The sequence below is a fragment of the Lynx rufus genome, unplaced genomic scaffold (genome assembly GCF_022079265.1).
Source record: "Lynx rufus isolate CCGP_SWC_20201006 ecotype Redwood Valley unplaced genomic scaffold, mLynRuf1.p SCAF_4, whole genome shotgun sequence".
Classification (NCBI taxonomy): domain Eukaryota; kingdom Metazoa; phylum Chordata; class Mammalia; order Carnivora; family Felidae; genus Lynx; species Lynx rufus.
Window position 1 is genome coordinate 23,347,492 of NW_025814856.1, and position 26,635 is coordinate 23,374,126.

General features: G+C 41.6%; 1 protein-coding gene across 1 annotated transcript in view; it reads right to left on the minus strand.

The window, feature by feature from the left end:
* Window positions 1-203: 203 nt before the first annotated feature.
* ERC2 (ELKS/RAB6-interacting/CAST family member 2) overlaps window positions 204-26,635 on the minus strand; it is a 723,468-nt gene continuing 697,036 nt past the window's right edge. The window contains exons 15-16 of the mRNA XM_047097449.1: window positions 15,422-15,556; window positions 204-267 (exon numbers count right to left, since the gene is read on the minus strand). Coding sequence (XP_046953405.1) covers window positions 241-267; window positions 15,422-15,556 — 162 coding nt within the window. The 3' untranslated portion in view covers window positions 204-240. The remainder of the gene's footprint in view (window positions 268-15,421; window positions 15,557-26,635) is intronic.

The following is a 26,635-nucleotide window of genomic DNA, read 5'->3' on the forward strand; positions in this document are numbered from 1 at the left end:
GCTCAACCCAGCCCCAACACGGCAGAGCAATAATGTGGTTGTGGGGAGGGGTAGTAGGAAGGAGGGGTCTCTTGGGGGTGGTCACAGAACACAGAAGCAGGGCACAGTCACAAACATCAGCGAACACAATTGAACACACATACAATACAACACCAGAATGCAATTTTTAAAAGAAAAATGATATAAAAGATGGTTTCTCACCCCTCAAAACAAAACTGGAACTTTGGTTTACAGGCCCGGCTATGCCCATATGCCCTCCTCGTCATCCTGTGGCCGGCCCGGGTAGGGAGGTGCACGGAGAGGAGGGGAGCACCGGAATGAAAGAAGAGAAGGTTAGTTACACCGTGATGCACTGGAAAGGCACACTGATCTTCACTTTGTTTTTTAATCTTAAAGAGTGAGGAAAAAAAAATCTATAGTAACTTAAGTTCCACATCACTGACTTGTCAAATACATAACTCAGTTTTGTATCTATGGCAACCCCCACACAAAACATTCCACCCACCCAGCTCTGACTCTGTGTCAAGATTGGATTAGAAGATTAAAATTAGTCCACATTAGCAGATGATTATATTTTTGGAAAGCATGCAATCTGAATTGCATATGCCTAAGGAGTAGATTAAACCTTTTAAGTAAGCAGAGAAGTAATTATAGTAATCAAATACCCTTAATTTCTCTTAAGCTTAGAGTATCAATAAAGGCTGAAGAAGAATTAAAAAAAAAAAACTCCATCTCCTTGGGTGGAACAAACTTTTGTAGCATGCAATAATTCACGTTGGTTATTTCACAAAGGCTCAAACATGCTGTGATCTTCTTGATTTGTCAGGTTCTGTTTGCTCTCAGCATAAAAGAGGATGTACACGCCATGGAATGATTATACATTTGCATGGAATGATTATACATTTGCAATCAAATAAGTTTCAAAGAGAAGAAAGTAAACTTTCAATTCAGTAGAATGCTTGTAGAAAGAGAGTTTTGTTTAACTTAAGAATTGTGCTCAACTATGGATAAACTGAAACTTATTTGGTCTGAATTCTTGTTGTTGAAAATGTTTCCAGAATGGCTCTGGCCACTTTCCTCACTTAGTGAAGTGGCCAATAGGCAGAAAAATTGAATCTTTGGAGACAGAAGTAAATCTACCATTCCAAGGTATGTTTTGAACAAGAATTCTCACTCTTTACTGCAGGACTGAAACAAAGTGTAGAAGACTGAGTGGTTCATATCTTGGTCTCACACATAATTTGGGAGCTGTGTCCTTTAATAAATCCCCAATGAAATCAGGTTTTGCCATGATTTGCTTCTTTGTTTTGAAAACTAGGAACAGGAAAAAAAATAACTTGGATCATTTTCTCACCATTTGGACTCTTATTGCCTAAGTTGTTGTAATATTTGTTTGAATCATATAAAAATGCCAATATTTCACCATTTTTGACCTAGAAAAACAGCAATATAGTTCAGTTTAATCTTGCCAACAGGCTAAGGTGATTTTCATCAACTCAAACATTCAGATCTGTGGCCTTTGAAGTGAGTTTTCATATAATTTGTTTTCTTTGTATTTCTATGTATTTTATTTTATGCATTTAAAAATATTCTGAGAAGAGGGCCAGGGTTTACCAGATTCCCAAGGGGATCTATGTCCCATAAAGGGTTAACAATCCCTGACTGATTTGAGTTTATCAAGTGATTTGCACAGAGTCTGAATTGGACAACTCGGTGTGAACTTGCACTGACAGTTTAGATAGGGATATTCTGGCAAAAAAAAATAAGGTACAACTGATCATTTTAGCTGGGTCTTCTCTTGTAAAATTTATCTGTGCTTATTAATCACTACACAATCTAGCAATTGCTCCTGGCAATAAACTTCTCTTTTCCCTACATAACTTGAGAAATACTATTTTTATATTCATTAAACTTCCTCCCGGGTTCCGGTAGAAAAGCAAAGTTGATGTCCCTTTTTATGCTAATGAAGAAGGAAAGTCAAGTCAAGGGACCCCCAGGCATCCACAAATGGGTTTCAAGGGGTCTAGCCACTCCTTGAAATTCAAAGAAGAATGTTGTGGGTATGTGTGTAAGTATATTTCTCTGGATGGAAGCCCTAGCATTCATTATAACATTATAACATTTCAAAGAAGAATGTTGTGGGTATGTGTGTAAGTATATTTCTCTGGATGGAAGCCCTAGCATTCATTATAACATTTTTGAGCCCCAAAGTCACTGCCATAGGGAAACTCTAGGCACAGAGCGATGCTATGATTTGTCAGTCACAAAACAAAATAGGAGGTTTCCCTAAAATGCAGCCCACAGCCCCTGTTGACCGCTTAGTCTAAATGACTGTAAAATCACTTTCCTTGCAGGGAAGTTTATTTCATTTTGCATTTAAAACCCCAAACATGTACACATTTAGTTTGTTTCAAATCCATTCATGGAGGGTTTTACATTTTAAAGAAGAAAGAAAAAAAGGAAAGCCACTGCCACCAAAATCTACCACTATTTTCTTAACAGTGAAATGTGGTCTAATGCAAATCACTTTTAGCAAATTAAATATATTAAAAAGTGGTAATTAATTATGATTGAAACAGACAGGAGTTGTAGGTTGAAAATATACACTGCCAATATCACTACTGTGCCTCGTCCACCATAGGAATAAAAAGGAGCTCCCAGATGTCCAGGGTTATTAAAAACCAGATGTTGAGATCGACGTCTTGTATGCTGGTGAATAAAGTAAAGAAATATGACAGTCCAATATAAACTTTGCTAACATTTAACATGGCAGAAATGTGGATAAATTCCTTTAGTGAACTCAGAATATTATGCATTTTTTCAGGTTTTTTTTTGTTTTTAAAGTTGAAAGTTTTTAACTGAAAATAGAAGGGGAGGTGGTGGCCATTTCTGGTCTCTCTAATCTTCAAAGCTTAAACATGAATTGACCCTAATCACCAAGTGATCTGGGTCAGATTGAGTGTCCGCTTGGGGAATAAAAAACAAAAATGCAGGAGCTAATCAGAGGGGGAGCTCCAAGTATTTCCAAACGTTCACAGCTGTCTGACTCCTGCACTGCCTACATCTCTGTATGCAAATATTAATTTGTTCAGCAACCTTACTGCACAGAAATGTAAATTTGGGAGCCAAAAAATAAGAAACAGATAAATGTCACTTGAACCCTAACTTCATGCCAAGTTATTTAGAAATTCTTGGGACTTTCAAAATGCATCTATCAGGTCTGGGAGAGTCTGTTTCCTTGTTTCTCTGTTTCCAAATCTACTTCGCATTGGCTTTTCTGGATGTCGCCTGGTGTTTGCTCCCTCGCGTGTCCTTCTTGAGTGATTGCTATGCCAGGAGCTGCCAAAATATCTGGATGGGAAGAAAGCCTCTATTCCATCAGTCCTCTGTGTACTTTTTTCCACAGCATCTGGGGATGGGAATATCCAAGGTGGGCTACAGACCAGAGCACAGTGACCATAAAACACAGCAAATTTGGAAGAGCTGGGAGGCTTAGCTATCAAATAACCTCAGGATGAATCTATAGCTCCAGAGATTATATGGGGTCTCGATGGAAATCCTGCAGTACCAGATGCTGGGCCCTAATGGGATTCTCTAAATACTAAGATAAAACAAAATTCCTCACCGGATGGGCCGCTCACAGGGCTATGTTGATGACAAGATCTAAGGACAAAGGAACGAGCCATCATTGACAAGACAGGTGACTTCCCTTTTCTTGGGGGGGGGGGGAGGCATTTGTTAGCCCCAACAAAGAAGCTCTGGGAAGGAACTCTATAATATGACATGATAAATGGCCCAGTGTAAACTTTTAGTTGGTCTCTATTTTCAAGTATTGGCTACAACCAGCAGGCAAGCCCTAGCTTATCACTGAATAGTTTTTCAAAAACACCTGCAATTAGAATTAACAGTTAGCTTTTTTTCTTGAAATTGGAGGACTAGGTCCCTAAAGGGGACCTTACTGTCACACCTGTCCTAACTGAAAATGAGAGTAAAATTATGGAAGCATCACTTTTAAATCAGCCCACTGCCTCTGTGAGAATTCATCTAGCTGTCTCTGCCAGAAAGTTCACCTTGGCTCTCTTGAGGGAAGGGATGCAAACAGATTGTCCTGATTCTAACAGGGTCTGGTGTATACAGTCACCAGACCTATCCCTACCCTACTTCAGTACATGCCTTCTCTGAACTTTCTGGAAACATCAAGCCCAAGGATTCTGCAAACTTTGGCTGCACAAGTCCTGGAAGCAGGACTAGAGTATGGGATTTATGATGTGCCCTGTGTCTGGGTTCAACCAAAGCAACTCTTCTTGGCATTTCCAACTATGGGCTTGGCCAGAGCCAGGGAAGACAAACACATGTGTAAAGGAAACCTATGGGTATGAATCTGGAAAACAGGGACACCTAGCCTTGTCAGAGCACTAGTAAGTTTACTCTCAGGGTCAAGTCCATATCTTCTCTCTGGAGACCTTCCATCCATGCCTCTCACCTTCCCTGCCTATGGATGGATGTCTCTATTCAGGTGATGAGGTCAGGAATGCCTGTAAACTCTTACATGATCTGTATTTGTTATAGCCTGTATCTGTTACCTTTGCAGACCCCAAAGAAGAAGACAGTCCTATCTAGGTTCAGATACCTTCTTTGTGCCCTGTTACAATATAAATGTTAGCTTATTTCCGACCTGGAGTAGAAATGAGCCCGCAGGTATTAGCACCTGTGCAAGGTTTGAGCAAGGCCACTTTCTGTGTTTCTTCACTGAGTCTCCCCACAGCCCCATGACACAGGCTTGGGGAGGCTTCGTGCAGATATGGAAAGGAAGTCTCAGGAAAAAAGATCAGGTAGCTCACCACAGGACACCTGGCTAGGAGCTGTGGAGCCAGGGTCAAATTCCAGTCTGTCTGACCACATACCCTTCTGACATGTGAACTCTGAAGCCACAGAAAGAAGAGCTCATGTTGACCCCAAAGCCATTTGTTGGTTCTGCTTTTCTCAGCTCTGAAGTACTTTGGACTTTGTACTGCCCTCTTTGCAAGTTATTGAAGGTCCTGGTTGGAGTGGGATGGCACAACTTAGATATGGTCTCTCTGGTTCTTCAAAGAAAGAGAACCTCACATGCACACAGTACCTGTCCCTTAAATGGGCTTATATCAGCAGCACCCCAACAAATTTCAAGGTCCCTAAGGGGAAAAGGAGAGCCTTCACTCACTTCATATGGCCTCACAATGTCTCAGATGTGGGAATTTAACAAATTATTTCCAAATGAGTAAGTATATAGGATCAGTTTCTTTCTTTTCTGAATGACTCAACTCCTCTGAGACAGAAGGCTGCCTAGATTCCAGAGTTCCTTAGAGTTGCCAAGATTGTGTTTACTTGTTTCTCCTAAGAATGGCTCCTTCCTCCTTTGCACTACACCAGCCACTTTCCTGGTTTATTCTTCCAACCCCAGTTGGTGAAAGCTGACTGTCACTGGCCGAGCAGGAACTTGACAGGAGAGGTTAGTACTTTAAAAGACACACCAGGGTATTCCTCAAGGGAGAGGCAGAGACTAGAAGCCTGTGCTGTCTGGGGTGGTTCTTCTCAGCAAGTTCAACTCACAGGGATACCCTGAGGAGGGCAACCATCTGAGTCCTTTGCTAAGCCATCAAAAAACATTACAGAATTTGGCGAGGGGCAGTGGTTGGCTTTCTCCTTCACTTCTAATGAAGTATCTTCAGGCATTTTCTTGATTTGGCGGGGGAGGGGGGAAGCTTCATTGTGGGGCAACCTGAAGAAACTAGTTTTCTATTTCCTTCAAGCAAAAGTAATTCTGACAAATCAGTCTTTTGTACATGGCACCAGATCTCTCAGCTGAAAGATGCAAGATACCCAGCTGTAGATGGAAATACTGGAAGGCTCTACGTTGGCCAACAATATTGTTTCAGAGCCCAAAGTCAACATCTGTTAAAAGCTGAGCCACTGCCAGATAGTCATAAAAAAGGGGTGAGGGTGGAGACAGGCTTTATATTTGCTCCCTCATCCATCAGTCATTAACACTTGGCTTTGTTAAATACAGTGAAAACTGTGTTTTTAACACGATTCTGGTTCTGCTATTTTCTGGCTAGTGGGCAACCAAATCCCCTAGTTTCTTGACTCGTCATTTCTTCAGCTGCCTCAAAAAGAAAATGGGATCATATCCTGACCCTGACACTTCACAGGGTGCCGACTGAATTAAATTGGAGAATGTAAATTAAACCACTTTGTAGATGTTACAAATATATACAAATATAACTAGGCACACCATCCCTGTTGTTAGCATCTGATAAGTTTACTACTGTTGCAACAAATTATTTGACATTGCACTAAGGCCAAAGCCCAAAGGGTAGGTGTGAAAAGGACCTGATAGTGTATAAAACCATCCGTACACATTTTAGCATCTCAGGGGGTGTTCACAGCTGGAGGCTAATCAGATCATTCATTCATATAGGGATGCTGAAACAATTTTTAAAGTGCCATTGCTGTATAAGTAAGGTAGTTTTCAGAATGTGTGCGTGTGCCCTATAAGTTAAAAAGATGTTTCCAATTCTCCTTCCTCTGATGTTCCCTTATCTTCAGGGTGCTGCAAGTGCCTGGTGTGTGTAAGTCAAACGTGATCCTTATGACATCAGTTCAAGAAAAAAAGAGAAGCAATGGTGTTTAGCAACAGAAAATGGATTTCCCGGCTTCCAGACATTTCAAGGTTGGCCACCTCCTTTCAATGGGGGAGCCTAAGGGCTGCCTCTTAGACAAATGTGACTGGATTAAAGCAGCAAGTTGAAAAGGAATCAACCCTCCAATGTTGCCAAGATGAGTTACATCTACAAGCTGGGGAGTGCAGGCTGTGTCTGAAAACCCCTGTTGACTCAAAGGATACTGCAACAAATCTTTTAATGAAACCCTAATACTGCAAACAAGATTTAAAACTAAGAGGAATCAGTAAAAGGGGGGATGAAAACTTTACCCCAAATAGAGTAAGACTGAAATCTTCCACAGGCTCAAATCTTCTGTAAGGAAAAATCCTTTTCTAACAGGAGGATCCTGCCGCATTAAGCAGCTCTGCCTTTTTCCCAGGCGTGAAGACGCTGCCTGGCAAGGTTTACCAAATCGTGCCCTCATGTGCTTACATGTCAGGAATTAACATCACACCCAGATTAAAGCGCATTGGTGACAACCTGCTCATCTGCAAAGCTAGCTTCCCAGGGGCTGTCACCCTGCCTCCCTTGCTCTCCTGTGGCTTGTGATGGTTGGGTGAGCTCACAACTGCTGGAGGAGGAAGGAGCCGTTAAATGCTCTCCCAGCAATGGTGCAGAGGTTTGTCCTCATGTCCCTTTTTACCTGTGGCCTCACAGAGACCCTGGCAGGGTCATTCTAGAGCTTCTGCTCTTAAAAACAAGCAAACACATAAGCTACCACCTTTATGTCCCAATGGTGAGAAACCACACATTCCTCCTGACTTGTGTTTCAGTAGCTTTGGGGATTTTTCATTGTCTTTGAGGGATAAAGAAAAAAGTGACATCTGAGCCATCTTTCTATTTCATCTACTTGAAAAAACCTGTTGGGTTTTAAACAGCATCTTCCAATCCACTGGTGATAAAAGGAGTACCAGCAAAGAGGCAAATAATCACAAGAAAAAAAAGAATTTGTGAAAAAAAATATGTGTGGTGGTGGATGTTGACTAAACTTACTGTGCTAATCACTTCACAATACATACCTATATCAAATCATTATGTTATACGCCCCAAACAAATATGTTAAATGTGTTATACCTCAGTTTTTAATTTCTAAAAAGAAAAGAGACAAGTGGCTCACAAAATTTATTTCAAAATGCATCCCAGGGTATCTTTGGCTCTGTGACGGGACCAGCCCAAGAGTGGGAATGGCTGAAATCTCTGAACCCTTCTCCCAACCAATAAACATCAGCCCAACAAGAGTCTTCTTCATAGGGTTTTGAATTTGAAGGCTTCATCCCTAGATGAAACCAAAACCCAACACTTTGTCCAAGAAGTGGGCCATGAAATTAGGTCTGCAAAGTAAAAAACCTGATTGTTTCTTATTCAGACTGGCTTCAGGTATACTAACTTGAATGGGAAACCAATAATAAAAACCTAAGATATGTAACTTTTCTTATTAGGTTACTGTCATGGGGAACTCAAAATTTCTACTTTTCTCCATTGTTCTGTAACTATACTTTAGTAAGCTCTGATACATGGTAGTTAATTTTTCTTCTATGTAGGAAACATGAAAACCTATTTACACACACGTATATATGTATATATAATGTAGATTCAAACATGTACTCAGGGGAAGTTAGGGAGAGAAATTTCTAGTTAAACATGATCTTGAGAAATTCTTCCATATGTGGAAAAGTCCTCAGTTCGTCTGACATATAGCGATACATACATATATACACACAGGACACTATGTATACATTTATCCCACATTCATTTAACCTCAAAACATAAAATAAATTCTTTTTTTCCTCCCTAAGCAAAAGCTAGGAATAACAACTCTATATACAGAATCCATCTTCGGAGGGCAACAGAGTAAGTTAAACCCCTTGTCTGTTTGTTAGAATTCAAAGGGCTGCACTTTGGCTAATCTGTTGGTGAAAGTACAAGGCAAAAGCAGGGGCATCAATCACAAACCCCATCCACCATTTCCCAGAGAGGGGCTGTGGGCAAGGGGGGAATCCAAGGGCCTTGCGTTGGCTTTCTGAGAAGTAATAGGGCCTGGGGAGGGGCTGCCGTGACAGCTTCATTCTCCTGGTGGACAATGAGACTCCACCAACTCCTTATTGACCAAACATGAAATGCAGGCCTCTGGGACGAGGAGGCACTGGAGGAGGGGGAGAGCAGAGGGCTTCTACCACACATGTCTGGGGCTAAGAAATACCTGGGATTTAGAAATGTTGTCACTGGCCTCTGGCCACTACCCTCAATGAGGACCTAATTGTAGGGATGGTTAGCAATTCCTACATGAAGGCTCTGCAGGACACTGACTAATTCTATCTGAGAGCGGGTACCCAAGGCTCAGGTGTGTGCAGCATGGACAGAGGTGGGAGGACAGGAGGGCAAGAATGCTGTTTTTATTTTGAGCTAACTCTACCTTATGGCTTTTTTGTCTGTAAGAAGAGGGAAGAGGGGAGATGTTTGGAGACAAGAAATCTCAAAATCAAGGTAGCAAGGGTTATAGCCTCTGTGAAGCAGAGTACAGGTGCAGTCAACATGGGTGGGACCACTAAGATCATTTCATTACATCCTAAAATATAATCTGTATATCTGTCCCATATATACAGCTTGAAAAGAAGGCCACATCTAGTTCTGGGTTCTTTAGTGACCAAGTTATTTGACAGCTTATGAGAAAATGACAAGTGTCTAAAGTAAAATTCTACGAGAATTTTCAGCAGAAAATTCAAGTGGACATTCAGTGTTCTGAATTGTGTCCAGTCGTACGAACTCAAGTCTTGGCTGAGAGCTAACATGTACCAGGACCACACAGTATCCAGGGGCAACAGAGAAAGAACCACAGTTCACTATTTACATTTGCAGACAAATTTTGGAAATTGCTAAGTGGAGTGAGCAATATTTAGGACTAAGGCAACCAATTTTCAGGGAAGAGATTAACAGAGTGGACACCCTAAAGTTAAGGATGCAAAATGAAAAAACCAGCTTCTGCCACAGTAAGATCACTATCTTAAAGTGTGCCCAGAGTCCTGGCAGATCTGGTAGCAGCCCCTGGCCCACTGAAGCATCCTATGCTTTGCTCTGGAAACCAGAGCCTTGCCCCTGCCTTGCCCCAGGTCCTTGCATGTGCAGAGATCCATAAGTGAGTAAGCAAGGGAATGTGGGTCCTGGCAGTGCCCTGCTAAGGGCCCTCTGTAACCCAGAACAATTCCCCTCCCTCTCTGTACCATGCTCTCCACTGCTTGAGGGTCTCACTGTGGTAATTCCGTGGCAGCAGGAGAGTTGTAGAAAGCTAGGGTAATTCCCTGGCACAGGGACAGCAAGAATAAAGAGTAAAGGGGAACAGGTGAAAGGGGAGGGAATGAAAAGATAAAGGCACATAACAGAAGAATGGAAATAAAGACAATGGGGGCCGGGGGGAATGGAAACAGAGCTGATGAAATGACATTTTATTTCAAGTTTGGAAATTAAATTTAAAAAGGATAAAATTTACCATAATTCAGTGGGAAAAAGGAACAAGAGCACATTTGTACTCTAGAAAAAGCTGATGTTATAGGCATGCAACCGTATTTAATATACGAGGTTGCATAAATACACCCATACTGACAGCCAAAGAGGTTTGCCACCAATGTACAGCAGTCAGAGACTCAGGACCTCATTGTAGGCCTGCTGATTGTCAGGTGTGTGACTCTAAATAATTAACAACATCCCTGAACTCCAGCTTCTTTACATGTACAATGGGGATACTTTCATCTGCACTTCCCATTTTCCAAAGGTACCAAGGGAAAAATTCCTTCAACAGACATTTATTGAGTGCCTACTATGGGCCAGGCAGGTGTGAATATGCTTTGCAATACATAACAAAGAGTATGAATGGAACGTGCAATTCAACCACATTTTTCCATAATAATTTAAGAAGTATTATGTTTCCATGCTCTTGAACTCTGTAGCTTTGCTTTTAGAAGTAGGATTTCCATAAGTAAAATGTGAAATTTAAATTTTAAATTGGTCTTCAAAGTAGTCAAAAGTCCTTGAGCTTCCCAACTCCTGTGTGTGAGGGAGAGAGAAGAAAGGCAAGTTCTGGGCTTGGAAAGTGGCCATATATTCTGAGGTTTCCAGACCAGAAATGTTTAAGATTTTACTGTTTAGGCTCCTACAAATGAGAATCAGAGTGAGACTCTTTAACAAATGGAAGCATATTTTGCACACACAAAAAAATAGTGTGATCTAGGTCCTTAAAGATCCAATGCCCAACCTAAGAGCCAGGCACAGGAATGTGAGTTCTGGATGCCAAAGGACAGCCTGAACAAGGCCTGGCATTTTGAGGTGGCTGGAGTGTGGAGTTCACTCTGATGATTTTCTGCATACCTGGAAGCCACTAGAAGGAGATTAATAAAATACGATTTTTTTGTAGGACAATAAAAATCATACGATGTTTAGAAAAGTAGTAAAAAGACTTGACATAATTGACATGGCAAAGAAAGACAGTACTTATAGAAAATAACAGATACTGATGACAGGTACATAGGGCATTTAGGAGAAGTTGAGTTTCCACTTAGCTTTTCTAAAATCAGTCTTGGTAACCCCACTAAAAATAAAATCACAAATGTGGTTCCAGTCTGTCCCATTTATTCTTTGGTCCTTGTTGTTTCTCAAAGCTTATCAGTAGCTTATTGTACCCCCTTGTGCCCACTTCTTGGTTTGAAAAACTTCCTAAGGCATTATTACTGAAAAGTGTCTGAATGATCTACTTGGATATTTTCAGTGGCTATGGCCATCATGGGGACAGGCCACCAGTTACCACCTACTCCTTTCTTGGGTAGGGGTCTAGGCTATTTATTGCACTGGTACACCCTACTGACTTATGTGATCTCCAAATTGTCCCTTCCCCTCATAACACTCATTTTCAATTCCTGAAGGGCTGTGTATTTATGATTATCCTTGTCTTCTTGGATCCTCACCCTTATAATGATTCCTTCAGTTCAGATCTACTGGGTTATTGGTGGGATAACTCATTCTCAGACATTATAGTCTTTATAAAGGTATCCCAAGAAATGAATGAAAGAGGCACTCTCATTTTCTGGTATGCAGAGCACAGCAGAAATTGCCTCAAAACTCCACCTTCTGATGAAAAACCCTGCTGGAAACTGGATCACTTATGTTTTAAACCGGGTAGTCTGTTTCTTCACCTGATACTGAGAACAGTATTTTTCAGAGCACAGATGTTACTAGAAAAGAAAAGAAAAAAAATTCTATGATCAAATAAGTCTGGGAAATGCTGGATTAAATAAAATTGGAGAGCTTTCTTTCTTATATGACTTTGTAGATCCTTTGATCTGCTAATTGCACCAAGACTCTCTAAAATTGAGTTATAATATGCAGCATTTTCCCAAAATTCTTTGCTCACTGAATCTTTGTTTCAAGACTTTCCTCCTGGGACTAATGTTCCAAAGGTTACTTTGGGAAATGCTCGTCTAGACTTATAACCCTTGGATTCAGTTTCTCCTGAGGAGAAAGCAAAATCATTGTGAAGGAGAAAGGAATGGGGAAGAAATGGAAAAAGAATCTAATTCTGCAAGTACCGAGCAATACTTAAATTGAATTTCCTAAGGAAAAATGAATTTCTCTGGAAAAGTAGCAAAGTGACTGGTTTTCTTATATTTCTCTATTTTCATGTGTTTTGATCTTTTTATAAAGCTCAAGAGACAATGGCAACATTTTGTAGCCTCTCTTACAGAAGACACTGTTGGTCAATTCTCAGGCCACAGGAAACTCATGGCTGGAATATTCGCAGGAACAGAATCAGGAATTGCTTGGAAGAGACCTCTCCCCTTTAAGTCGGTTCAGTTAACATGGGTACATCATGGACATTTAGTTTAAATTTTATCCAAATCAATCATTGTTCAGACTCTTACACTGCCACTTTCTCCCGAGATATACCTCCACTCCACACATATTAGTATATATGTTTGCACAATTTTGAATAGAGTTTGTAATCATCTAGAAAAGACTTCCAAGCCTTCAGATGACTGTTACATTGTGGAACTTAGTTTACAACAACCCATATTTTGGTATATAAGCTGTTGGTGATTATAGCTGAAAGCATGGTTGTCCTAGGCCTGGGACTCCTAGTCAAAAAGATCACCAGCCCAGAGGATGTTGCCATCTCCATCATTGGAGTCAACCTACTCATGCCAGGTCTTCTTAGTCAACTCTCTTTTCTAATTGAAAGAGTGTATCAAGGAAGCCTTATACTTTTGCTGACTCCAATTTAAAACCACAAAGTTATCCTTCTGGTCAAGGGTGTCACTTTCAAGGTGAACTTCACTGAAGAGTTAATTCCTAAGTCATGGGCCCTTAGTTAAATCATAACTACCTTTTAAATGGCAGGTTCTGATTGATATGATCCAGAAAAAAACTGAAAGAGACATCTGATAACCTAGATTTTTGTCTTCAGACTAGACAGCAAACTCCCTGAAGGCAGGGGTTCTGTCTTGTCCCTCATGTTCTTTCCCAAAGCCAGTGTAGAGGCTGGCATGGAATATGTGTTCCAAGTATTAGCTGAGCAAGCAAATAATCAGAAGCAGGGCCCAACCTAGTCAGTCCACTACCTCCACCCCCCAGTGAGGGCTTGGGTTTCTCATTTGTAGAAGAGGTTATCTGCCTCTATGTCCATGGGTCACTTAGAGTGGTCACTGAGATGAAGGATGTGAGAGTGGAAGACCATCACCATCTTCCTAACAGTAGCGATGACAAAGCTCTTGATGACACATCTTAGCCAGACACACCTTGAGGGATGCTAACTCTTCTGGAAAGGGCATTGCCCCAGAGCAATGACTTCTGCCCTATGACAACCTCTACTGTTTGTTGGTGGACAAACATAACAGGGTCAACCAAGCTGGTGAGACCTCTATTTTGTGATTAAAGATCTCTGGAAAAACAGCAGGAGACTGGCTTTTGTGAGAAATATCATTCACAAAGGTGATAAATTTGATCTGGTATCCGGTTTCTAGCAGGACATATTAGCATACGTGTCTCTGTGATGAAACAAGCCTGTTTGTTACCTCAGCAGGTCTTTGTGTGACTCACTCCCCTAATTTGGCTCCAAATCCTTCTTTCTGCCTTATGGTGCTCTCTTTTCCTCTCTCTGGGGGAAAGCCCAGGGTGGCCTTCTAGCACCAATGAAACCTCACACTTACCCCTTCTGGGAGCAGGTCAAGGAGCAAAGGGCAGTATGGAAAAAGGCAGGGACCAAGAATAAGAATGAAGATGTTTAATTAGTAGGATGTCAGGTATACTAGGTTGGGTGACTGGTGGTAGGGATGGCAAGGGATGAGAATTGAAAAAATAAAGCTAAATCAAAGCAAAACCACAGGCATACAAGATAATGACATGAAATTGATCTCTCTCTGTATACTTTGCTGATTGCCCAATTAAGAACCATTTTTGAGAGCTAATAACAGGAACTGGTGCCTTTCTGCACTTGGCTTCAGAAATCTAGATGTCCTATAAGAACATCTGCAGTGTTGAGGACTCTGAGGGCAAATGCTTCTGGGTAAAAGGGTAGGGCCAAGCTGGGCTGGGGGCAGAGGGCCTCCTGGTTGGAGCTACTTCACTGCACAGCTCCAGGGAGCTCTTCTTATGTAGCATGCCATATAAATGGCTCCGCCGGAGTTGTACTCCTGGTAAAACATCTTGGAGACTTAGCAATCTTAACTTCTCCTTTGGGATGCTAGTGACATGAGATGAAAAGGAAACAGAGCCGTCCGGGAAAAAAAAAAAAAAAGTTGTAGAGGCATAATAAGCACCTCCTCCTCCAACAAACAGTTAAACCGCTCTTCACACAGGTAATTCCAATAAGCCCTCCCCCTTCACATATCCAGAAACATATAACAAAGGCATTCATACTTATCCAGATGATTCTATTCCATTACCTATGGCCCCATCGCTCTTGAAATTTATTGTGTAAGTTATACTAGGATTACACACACAAGAAGCTCAGAGTACCATAAAGGAGAAAATACTATTAATATTGATTATATAACCTGCTAGTTTGCATTTAATTTCATATTGTCCATGAAATTCACCTTCAGGAGTTTTAATCCTAAACACTGTAAATAGTTTTTATATTTGCTGGGTGAATGCAAATATCATGGAAGACCACAGGAGATTTTTGTTTTTGTCAATCCTTCTTTTAACTTGCTTTGTTTAGTCAAGGGAGAAGATAGGGTCCAAATCAAATAAACCAGACCCTTTGACTTCACCAGCTAAAATGCAAGCAAAACTGATTTCTCTTCATGTTGTTTTACCCCACAGTTAATTTGTATCACTAAGGAATTTTCTAGGAAAGTACTCAGCAAACTCAAGGCTTCTCTGGTTGCCAAGCTCATGGAAACGAAGTGCTTTCTCTTAAAACTCTGAAAGAGACATTCCAAAGTAACCCACCATTAGATACTGAGCCAGCAATAGACTTCATATCTATGAAAATAGAAAGGAGGGGAGGAAAGAAAATGCATAACATAAACAAGAACAGACAAAACCTTAAAGAGGAAGGAGAAAGGAAAACATTTAGACTCCTTGAGTGATGGAAATAAATACCAAAGCTATTAGTTTCAGTTCAAAGGACATATCACTTTATGCTGTTTATTATTTCTTGAGGATTATTTATTTTATCTTAAAATATCCAAAGGGTAAAAGGGGTCCTGGAGGTAAGCGGCAGTGAAACTGACCTGGTCGGGAGAGGGCCTGTGATTGGAATGTTGTGGCCTCCCAGGAGATCGGTGGTGGTGGTGGTGGTGGTGGTGGTGGTAATGGTGGTGGTCCTCATCATAGTTGTCTGCCATCAGCTTCATTCTGTTCTGGGTCTGCACAGAACAAAAACCAGAGAAGATTCCATCAGGAGCTGGAAGACCAGCCAAAAAGACACAGGGCAAAATTACAGCACCTATAGAGCTCCTTTTGTTTCTGATCCAGAAGTTTTCATTTTTAGTCAAATTGAAACTTAATAAAGAATGCACCATGCCATTTGGTAAAAGAGCTTGGACCTACATTAGATGTAAGTGCACTTCCCCCTATGTGATTTAAAAGGGGGAAAAAAGCGGATATATACCTGAAGGTGCTTTGTTTTACATTATCAAGCGATCAGACAGGTCCAGAGTAAGCTTACAATCACAAACTGCCAACAATCACATCCTACATCCTAGAGCAAGCGAGAGAAGGAAGCCCTGGATGAAAAGATGAGAAAGGGCTGGGCAGAGACACAGAACTACGGACATGTGATGGTCTTACAAGACAAGGCAGAGGAATCCACTCAAAAGCTGCCAAATGCAAAAATAGTGATGGAGATGCTATGATGGCTTCTAGGGAAAGCTCTCTATGGACAATTTAATTGATAGTGCTTTTGGGGGAAATTGAGCAAAAGGAGCAAAGTTGATGTAGAAGAGCTGACCGCTGCAATTTATGCCCCACTATGTTTGTCACATGAGGCACCCAGGTGTCATGGTTTCAATTCCCAGGACATACAATTGTACCGTTTTATTATGTAGGGCAAGAAACAGACCAGCAATGAATTGACCTAACAGGGTCATAGAACCTAGAAAAATGCCTAAAGACCATGGAAAAAGGCAGATAAAAATATCCAGCCCAGAAAACCAGGAAATGTAGAGACTACACGTGTGTATTTGGAGATAAGACTGTCTGTATTCAAGCCCCACTCTATGTCTTTGCTGGTTATGTGGTCTTTTGAGAGTTAACTATTTGTAAGCTTCAATTTCCTCAACTATAAATTGGAGTAATGGTGTCTCCCTCCATGAGGTCACTGTGAGGAGCAAGGGATACAATGGGCTTCAAGTGTCAGTTCGTGGTCCATAATAGGCTTACAGTAAAAAATCAAATGCCATTATTACTAATATTTTTGCCATTGTTGACAGTAAGAAACCTCTCCTTCTTATACATGGTATGTCCTCAGCCTGTGGTACCTCCCCCAGCCACCTTCCCTCACCTCTTCCTTCTGTGTCTGGCTAATTCACAGTTTTTTCTCTAGGAGCCTTTTCCTGACCCCATCCCTGATGCCAGGACATGTGTGTCTCCTGCTTATCATCACTCTGTAACCTCAGATCTACCTGTCCAGCTGTCAGTAGCCTTGAAGCTGTTTCTTTCCCCTGTCTCTCCCCAGAATCTAGCACCGGGCCTAGTAGATGTAAATACACTGTGCTGCAACGAGGGAGTGAAAGAAAGAAGAGCCAGGATTTTGAGGGATGCTGCCATCCTAGAGGTGACTGCACACTTGTTTTTAGCCAGGGAAGGTCACTGAGAGTTGAGGACATCTCAGGAGTTGCCATAACAATCCCACTGGTGGCTTGAGATCATGGCGAACCATCAGCACTTCAGGAGAGCTGGAAATCAAAGGCAGAGCCTCCAACTGGCTGGAATTTTATTAGGTAATATAAATAATACTTTGATAACAATTCTGGACCTAACATAGTGTATTCTTGTAGCATGTTTCATGTACAATCTAACTAATCCTCAAAACTTTCCTGGGAGGAATTATTACTATCCTCACTTGCAGCTAGAAAATCAAGACAGAGATTTCAGCCTCCAGAGTCTCATTTTTACATAGAACATAGAGATTTCCTGGGTCTTCCAATTCTCAATATCTAGCCTTTGCTCTTTGCCATGCTACTAGCAGAAAAGACAAACAGCTAATCAAACAGAAACAGCTTTCCCATAGATGCTTTGGTTCTGTTAAGTTTTGGAAACACTTCATATCCCAGTTCTATCTGCCAGTGGATATCTCATGATTTACTCACCCCATTTTGAAAAATGTGTATGATATCTGAAAGTCCTCACAGTGGGTGTAACAAAATGCAAGTGTATGGTTAAAAACAATAAAAATAGAGGGAAAAGTCCACCTAACAATTAAATAAAAAATCCCAGGCAATCTTTGGCAGCTGATAGCAATTTCACCCTTCTCCTGTCCACTTAAAGTGTCAGAAGACCCAATGGGCAAGTTACAGCTTGTGAGAAAGAGCAGGTCAGTGGAGCTGTTGCCGACCAAGTACTGAAAGTCCCCTCATTCGGCCTGCCCTCCTACAAGTGATTCTCAAATACAGTGTTCACGCCTGAAATTCACTGCAGTATTATTAGGAACCTGTACTTTTGAACTCATGAACTAATAAATCTGAAATTGTTTCTTCTAACAGAATTCTGAGAGCCTGAAGGGAGCTGTAAGACCTGCCACGGTCAAGAAGGAAGGGGCTCACCCAAGAATGAGCGATGAAGCCTAAATGAACAAATAATAACTCTGTTATTGTAAACATCATAATGTCCTTATCCTTTGGGGAAGCTCCTGTGATTTTATGAGATTATTTTCTTACTAGCAACAAGCCTAAAGTTTCCTACCTTTGAACTGTATCCCATAAAAGAATGTACAAGCTAAACAAGATGCTATATGCAGTCCTAAATGTGTCTGCTGAAATGAGGTGTTGGAGAATAGGCATGTCATGGGATAAAGACTGTAAATGAATGATGTCATCTTTCCAATTTGGTGCTGAAATATAAATAAACCATGTTGTTCATGTGAATACCAGATCTGGGGGAAATGTACACAGAGCAATTGTGAGCGGAAGAGGCTTCTTTTGATTAGTCTGGAATGGAAGAGAAGAGTGTGAACCAGAGATGAATAATGAGAATTTGGCTTGATACTCTAGACCATTTTTATTTATCTTGCTTGTAACATATCCCCTAAACTGTGACCGATTTCTTACAGGCTGGATGCTAGTTTTCCTGTCTATAAAAAAAGTTTGACCAATTCTACTCACTTAATTGTCAAACTGAAAATGGATCTCTTTTATTATTTTTTTATGTTCATTTATTTATTTTTGAGAGAGACAGAGACAGTGTGAATGGGGGAGGGGCAGAGAGAGAGGGAGAGAGAGAATCCCAAGTAGGCTCCATGCTGCCAGCACAGAGCCCAATGTGGGGCTCAAACTCGTGAAACTGTGAGATTGTGACCTGAGCCCAAACCAAGAGTCGGATGCTTAACTCCCTGAGCCACCCAGGCACCCCTCTTTTGATTTTTTAAAAAAATCTATATTACCTATCCTCATCTCCGCCCAATTATATTGGCTTCCTAACATACCAAGAATGGTCTAGAAGGGTGAAAAGACATGAATAAATCTCCCTTGAAGATCGATGGAAGAAAAACTATAGAAAATTGTAACAAAGATAGCATGTGTTCAAAGAACTCTAGACACGCTTACCAGGTGACTCCATGTGCAATGGTTCATATCCCTGCAGTCGACAGATACACAAGGTGCCCACCACAAAGCCTTAAATAGCAGTTCTTCTGGGCAGTCATAACTGGAATCTCAGGAAAATCAATACAGAGTTAGAGAGAGGGAGAGCTTTCCACAGCACCGCACTTGGGAACTCGTGGACTCATTTAGCAATGCACCGAGGCCCATTTTTATTTCCTTTTCAGTGTCTACCAAACTGCTGACCTGACACGTTTGCCTTTGGCTAACTGTGTTATATTCATTTTACTATATTATGTCATGACTGCTGAGACAGATCTAATCAGATTTTATTTTCCACTTCCTCTTTCTTCCAGGCGCCACCTTATTTCTCTAGGGTGAAAGACTCCTCTAACAGCTCTCCCGCTGCACTCTTGCCTCCCACTGAACACAATCCATAGCTGGAGTGACATCAGATCCCTGTTAGTCCCTGGCTTCAAGCTCCTCAGAGACTCCCCACTGCCCTCAGGAAAAGAGTCCCAGCTCCTCCACAGCTTACAAAGCTCTTGGGCGGTAACTGCTTGCTGTTCATTTCCAACCTCACCTCTTGGGCTCCATATCCCCAGCCCTGGGATGTGCCATTCACAGTTCCAGTCATGCTCTTCATTCTCCCTCCCTTCACCTGAGTTATACCTGTTAATTCTTCCGGCCTTAGCTTTAACACCATCACCTCCAGGAACGCCTCCCCCGAGCCTGCCACAGAAGGGATTCGGTTTTCTTCCACTGCCTTCCCCGGGATCATGTAGCCACCTCCAAGCTCCTTTCCATTATAGCACTTATCCCAATGAATGGTAAATAATCATGTGCCATCTTGGCTTTCTCCACCACTAGGTTAAAATTCTCTTGAGGAAAGCACTACATCTGAATCCTTGTACTTACCACCTGGCACAGAGTTTGGTGCATATGTAGTAAATAAATGTGTGTCAGATAAATGTATGGATGTATGAAGGAATGAATAAAATGGGTGTAGACGATTCTGGAACAGATGAAAGGGAAAAGTGTACACTTAGCTTCTACGATGAGCCAGCTGAGTATATAAATCTTCATGTGATAGTTTAACTCTTCCTATTGTGTATTTGTTTTTGGTTGCTGTTCTTGGGAATGGGAGCACAAGTTAGTATAGTTTTGGAGCTGTTGGAAAAGCTGAATTGGTTTTCTTCAAGATATATTCCATTCTTTAGTAAAATGGACCCAGTGAAATACTCCGTGTCCCTGGTTAACTTACCTCATTAAGAATAAAGGATTGGGGGTGTTATGGGATTCATTTCCTTACTATCCCCTAGCCTTTAGAAGAGCAGGAGTCTTTAGAACACTTTTGTTAGTACCAAAAGTCAACCATGGAAAACTGAAACTTTATCCATTAACTAAAATCCCTGATGAACACCATCTGTGAAAAGGTGCCATATACTCCATCTCTTTGACATTTCTGAAGAGTTTATCCAAGGAGCTCTTGAAACAAAATGAAAATCCTTGATTGACTAGTAATAGACTCAATAGCTTAATGGCAATATGTAGCTATAAAAGTGTAATATTAAAACTGCCTTTAAAAATATTTTAGCAAGGTGGCAATAATGAACTATGCTTTGATCAGTCATCTGGATCAAGTTAACAATAAAACCTTCATGAATATGGTTTAAATAAGAAAAAAATATAATAAGATTTGTTGCTATGGGATATGGAGATAATACCATACAATAGCAATTACACTTTCTTCTATCAGGTTTTGTTTTCTCCCTCTTTCCTGCCAGGGAAATCTGAAATAGTCCAGAACTCTTCTACTGGTCTTGTTTCTGCCAAATCAGAGCAAGGTCAACAGTTCTTGTCTCAGAGCAAAAGATGGAGAAACCAGACAACAACTGGACAGTGAGGAGGCAAGGGATTTCCTGTACATCCACCAGGCCCACATGGCAATGAATCATAATTGAGTGGTGTCTGGGTTCCAATGGTTGGGTCACTCTTGGAGGACAAAATGAAGCAGCAGGATGAAGAAGCTATTAGGGGAGTGTACCGCATCAGAGAACTTTATGGGATTAAGTAAGAATCAATGATGGAAAGGCTTCCACTGTGGACATTGCACAGAAATTCATTCAACACTTACCAAACTTCTGTAACCATAAAGAACAATGATGTGCCAGGCTAAGTGTTTGGTTAGTATACTTGCGTTGACTCCTTGCTTTTGAGATAGCTATTCTTATGAGCCTTCTTTTACAGTTGAGAAACCCAAACCCATCATTGCTCAGCTCCACTCACTGGAGGAACAGGACTGAAACCCAGGTTTCTGACTCCCAAGTCCTATTGTAGTGAGGTGAAGGGTAAGGTCCCAGGCCAGAGACTGGGGACAGACAAAGCAAAGATAAATAAGACATGAGGAATTAGAGGACTATGTCACAATATGGGAAGGAAAAAAAGAGGGAAGGGATTGGTTTACACAAATGCCCAAAGACTGGAAAAATCCCCTCCAGCTGAGGGCAGGGGCATCAAATAAGGCCCCATGGGTCAGATGCCCTTGAACTAAGACTTGAAAGTTGGCAGGGACATGAGTATGAAGAAGAGCAGGCTGGGGAGATTCCATGGTAAACTCACCTTGAGAGGAAAAACAGATCAATAGGGGGACTGGAATCCAAAATATGAGGGGTGTGTGTGTGTGTGTGTGTGTGTGTGTGTGTTGCTTTCTTCATTCCCATATTGGATGTGGGGAGAGTAGGAAACATTTGAGATGGTAATTAACTATCTTATTTCTCAAAAGACCTTATGAACGTGGGACATTTGGGAAGGTATTTAAGACAGAGCAATCGTCATATGCTCACACATGTCAAACCATGGCATCTCTGAGAAAATGAGCCAGGCTCTGGACATCTATGTATTTACAACTGTCTATACAATCTACTGCTACAACATCAGTCCTGCTTTGAAAACTGGTCTCATATCCTCCAATTCATTCAGCTGATCAGTCCTTTCTGACTTCCCACTGTGTTAGAAGCCCTCCCTCAGTCTTTATTTATAAATGGAAAATTGGTAGGTCACCATGGAGAGTTTAGAAGCTATTTTTGCTACCTAATCATTAAATGCCGTTATTTTATTTTTAATTATTATAGAGAATGTCATATCCTCTTGTCTACCCTGGAAGTCACTTGCAGCTTGAATGGACCTGCAGTCCTGGATGTGCTGCTATCTTCCCATCTCAAATCCATGTACCTCTCTGCCTGAAGTCTTCCTCTAGCCACAGGTGCAGGTTTGGCCAGGGAACAGGGCAGGCCAAAGTGTGGGGAGTTCACATCCTTAGAACAATGCTCGATCTATGAGGGAGGGAGGGAGGGAGGTGATGGATAAATAACCAATGTCCCAGTCCTTTTGTGGGACCATCCTATGGTGTGTTTCAGAATCTCTCAAAAGATCCTAGCAGACTGTAGCCCTGGCTGATTTTAGCAGGTAAGCACACATTAGTTCACCTTTATTGGCATTTTCACATTCTGTTTCACTTCTCAATTTTCTCATCATGCTTCTTGGGATCACCTCCCAAATAAACTACCTGCACCAAATCTTTGTCTCTGGGTATGTTTTTGTGAGAACCCCAGCAAATGATTAACAAGCCTATGTCTAACTTTTGCACAGGACTAACATTCCTGTGACTACCAGGCCTTTCCATGGACAGCTCTTGAGATTTCTCATCACCTGGGAACATAGATATCTCATCTTTTCTAGGGAAGTAACATAGGCCTGGCACTAGTTCTGTTTCTGCCAAATATTTAATATGAGACTTAGGCTGAATTACTTTTCTATGAGCCTCAGTTCCTGTATCTATAAAATGGGCAAGAGAAGAAAGAATGTCTTTAGCATGAACCAAACTCCACATAGATAAGATGCTGGTCTATTGTTCTTATTCCTTGTTGTACATTTTGCACAGTTTTTCCTTCTTTTTTCCTTCTAAAATCAAGGGAGAGAAATTATTCTGGTAGACTACTTCCTGCTGCCACCTTAGGAACCTGAAGAGTTCCCAGAAAGGTTGTAGACAACGACTGAAGGGAAAGCATGCTTGCCTCTGTTCTACTACCAGCCAGTGCAGCCCATGGGGGGAGAATTATCTACAGAGAAAGAGTTCTATGTGCTCTGCCAGTAATGGGGAGGTTAGGATTCTTCACAGTGGCAGAAAAAAGGCCAGCATTATGAGATGGTCACCTATAAATATCAGTGATGACAACCAATGCTTCCCCAGGCCTGTTGTGTGCCAAGCATAGCAACTTTGCTGTTGTCATCTAATTTAGTCCATTACACCAACAGCGATGTAGGTTGAAGGTGAGGGGCATATTGAGGATCTTTTTTTTTTTTTTTTGAGAGAGAGAGAGAGAGAGAGAGAGAGAGAGAGAGAGAATGAGCGGGGGAGAGGGGCGGAGGGAGAATCAAGCAGGCTCCACACGCGGCGTGGAGCCCAATGCCAGGCTTGATCCCATGACCATGAGATCGTGACCAGAGTCAAAGTCAAGAGTCAGAAGCTTAACGGAATGTGAGCCACTCAGGCACCCCTCAAAAACTTTAATAGCTGCTATAACAGGGGCAGAAACCAAAAGAACCAAGAGTGACTCAAATGCAAATGACCTTGTTGTCAGTCCTGGTAGAGGCTGTTAGTATCCCCACTTTACAGATGAAGAAACTGAGGTTTAGGAAGCCTAGGAAGTTTACCCAAGATCACACAACTGGTAGATTTGGAACTCTAATTCCAGAGCCTTCTATGTAACCACTGTACCCTACTGCTCAGATCCATAAGGACTGACACCTGCATTAAAAAAAAAAAATTGACCTGGGAATGGGCTCCAACTCTCTGCACAATGACTCTAGAGCTGAGAAGAGAAGCAGTTCACTTTATTGATTTTAATGTTCTCTGAAAACAATGAGACTCAGACATACTCTAAAATCTTGATTGAGTCTCAAAGGAGTCCATGTTGCTGACCGACCCTAATATAAATTCAAAAGTCATTACCCACAATCCATACTAACTTCTAATGCTTCAACCAAGATGGTTTTGCAGCTAGGCTAGGATATTAGCAACTGCAGACAACCAAGGAATTTCTAACATCCTGAGCACTGTTGGAGGTGGTGGGGTCCGGGGGGGTGGGCGGGAAAAACTCTACAAGTTTCTACCACAAAGTTACTTAGTTAAGCACAGGTCTGTTTAATTAAGTAGTGGGCAGCACATGCTATACTTAGCTTTTAAACACTTGTAAAGTCCTCTTCATTCATTTATCTTACTTGTCACTGACAAGCTCTTCAAGGACTGTAACAGTATGCAGAGCATGAAGAGCCTGGGTAAACAACACATATTTTATGTGGAGTCTAAACTATTTCAACTCAGAGAGTCAATAGAGGGTCTCTGGAAAAAAAAAAAACAAAAAACCAAAAAAACAAAAAAACAAAAAAAAATAGGCTGTCCTTCTAACTAAGGATGCATTCTCTGCATGGTCTATTATGAGTTTCTTCAGAAAGTGAGTTTCAAAAATCAAATCCCAATTTTTTAGCTAAAAAGAAAAAAGGGGGGTGGAAAGAAAGGAAGGAAGGGAGGAAGGAAGGATGAAGGAAAAGAAAGAGAAGACAGATGAAAAAGGAAAAGAAAAAAGGAAGAAAGAAACAGAGGAGGCTATTTGCAGGCACTGGGATTCAGACTCTGTAATTGTGTTGACAGGGAGGTTAAGGTCTTCATTCAATTCACACAGTCAACAAATATTTATTATCACTGGCCTAGGCAGAACTGGCATTACCACATCATCTCATCAACTAATGAAGTAAAAACACACACAAAAAAACCACCCCAGTGTCTAGCCTAACATAATTAGCCAATAGATTGTAAAATGCCAGTGAGTGACAATTCCAAGGAGAACTTGAAGGACTTGAGTAGCCCAGCACACCTCAGGAAGGGACAGAGAGTCTTACAAGATGAGGGCTAAGAAGACCAGTGTCCACACACCTGGAGATATACAAGAATATTCACAGGGAGTAAATGGACTTTGTAATAGTTATGGATTTACTTAAAAATGCATTTGAATGCAACAAGCACATCAAACACAGAATTCATATAAATTATATCAGAAGACATGGAAAACGTAGTGAAGGTGGTTCTCAAAATGACTGAAGCTTGAGACACCCTCATCAAGAGGAAAGAGCAGAGCAGCTGGGAATGGATTCGGTTGCGGACAGCAGAGTCTGGAATCTGGAGTAGCCTGGGGAGAACGAATGCATCCCCAGGAACTGTCAGAGGACAGAAGGACATTCTCCAGGGGCTTTTGACCTCAACGCAGAACTGGGAGCAAATGAAATCTGGGTCTGCTCGCAGTTCTGAAGCTGAGTGGAAGGGCATCAACCCAAGACCTCCTCTGCACCTCAGTCCCTTCAAAACAAGACAAATGACAACAAAAGGGGGAAAGAGGGAGGGTGTGAGGAACGCAAAACATGTGATGGGGCTGTTGGCCATTCTGCACACAGAGAGAAGCCCAGGGAGGGGTGGGGAGGCAAGAGCAGAGGTTTGGCAGGGCACAGGGGCCTGGCAGTAGAGAGCAGGAGGAAGACAGTGAAAGACAGCTTAGGCCCTGGACAGAGAACAAAACCCCTCTCCCCAGCTGCTCTCACACTTGGGTAAAACAATTGGAGAAAATGTAAACACACTCATTAGTAGCTTTCCAATCAGTTGGAAAACAAATGAGAAGAAAGAAATGGCAGCGGAGTGTCCCAAATACCAAAATTATGAAACATTCCCTCTGGCATTTATCTCCTCATTGGGCTGTTTGCTGTTTGGATTTCAGTGCCCTTACTAGCTTTATATGGGATACTCCTAACTTAGGCTAGCTAGCACCAATTTACTTCCACATGGTAAAAAGAGTGTGAGTCACATGTTTCACTCTGGGTAGGTCTCAGTGGACAACTACCCCCCAGGGACGCACAGACACGACAGGCACATCATTCGTTGGCACTCACGTGCTTCTTGAGCTGATATTCCCCAAGCACACAAAAATGAAAACTCATCCATAACCACCACCTCTTCTCCTGTGAAAACTTAACGCCAAAGAACAGACAAAGTGGAACTCCTGGGTTTCTGAGTCTGACAGAAATACAATTTCCAGAAAGGATGAAATGACATTCTGATTTCATCTGGAGATGCCCAGGGTGTTGAATCATGTTCCCCACTCCCCCTGTCACCGCCCCCACTGCCCCCAACATTATATTAAATTCATCAAATGGATGTATTTTGAAAACATTTTTTTTCTTAGTCACTTGTTTAGGGCAGAATCCAAAATGCTGATTTTTCTATCATCCTGAAGTGTTAATAGTGTAAGTAGTAAATAACCAGATGTACTTAAACTTGAATCTAAACAGAAGCAGGCACTAAAGTACAGAATGAACATTTCTTCACAGCACTAGGAAAAGGTGGGTAACTGGACAGTTGAGGTAATCTCTTTCTTTTTTTAAATGTTTATTTCTTTATTTTGATAGTGAGAGAGATAGAGATTGAGTAGGGGAGGGGCAGAGAGAGAGGGAGATAGAGAATCCCAAGCAGGTTCCACACTGTCAGCACAGAGCCCAACACTGGGCTTGAACTCATGAACCCTGAGATCATGACCTGAGCTGAAATCAAGAGTCAGTCACTTAACTGACTGAGCCACCCAG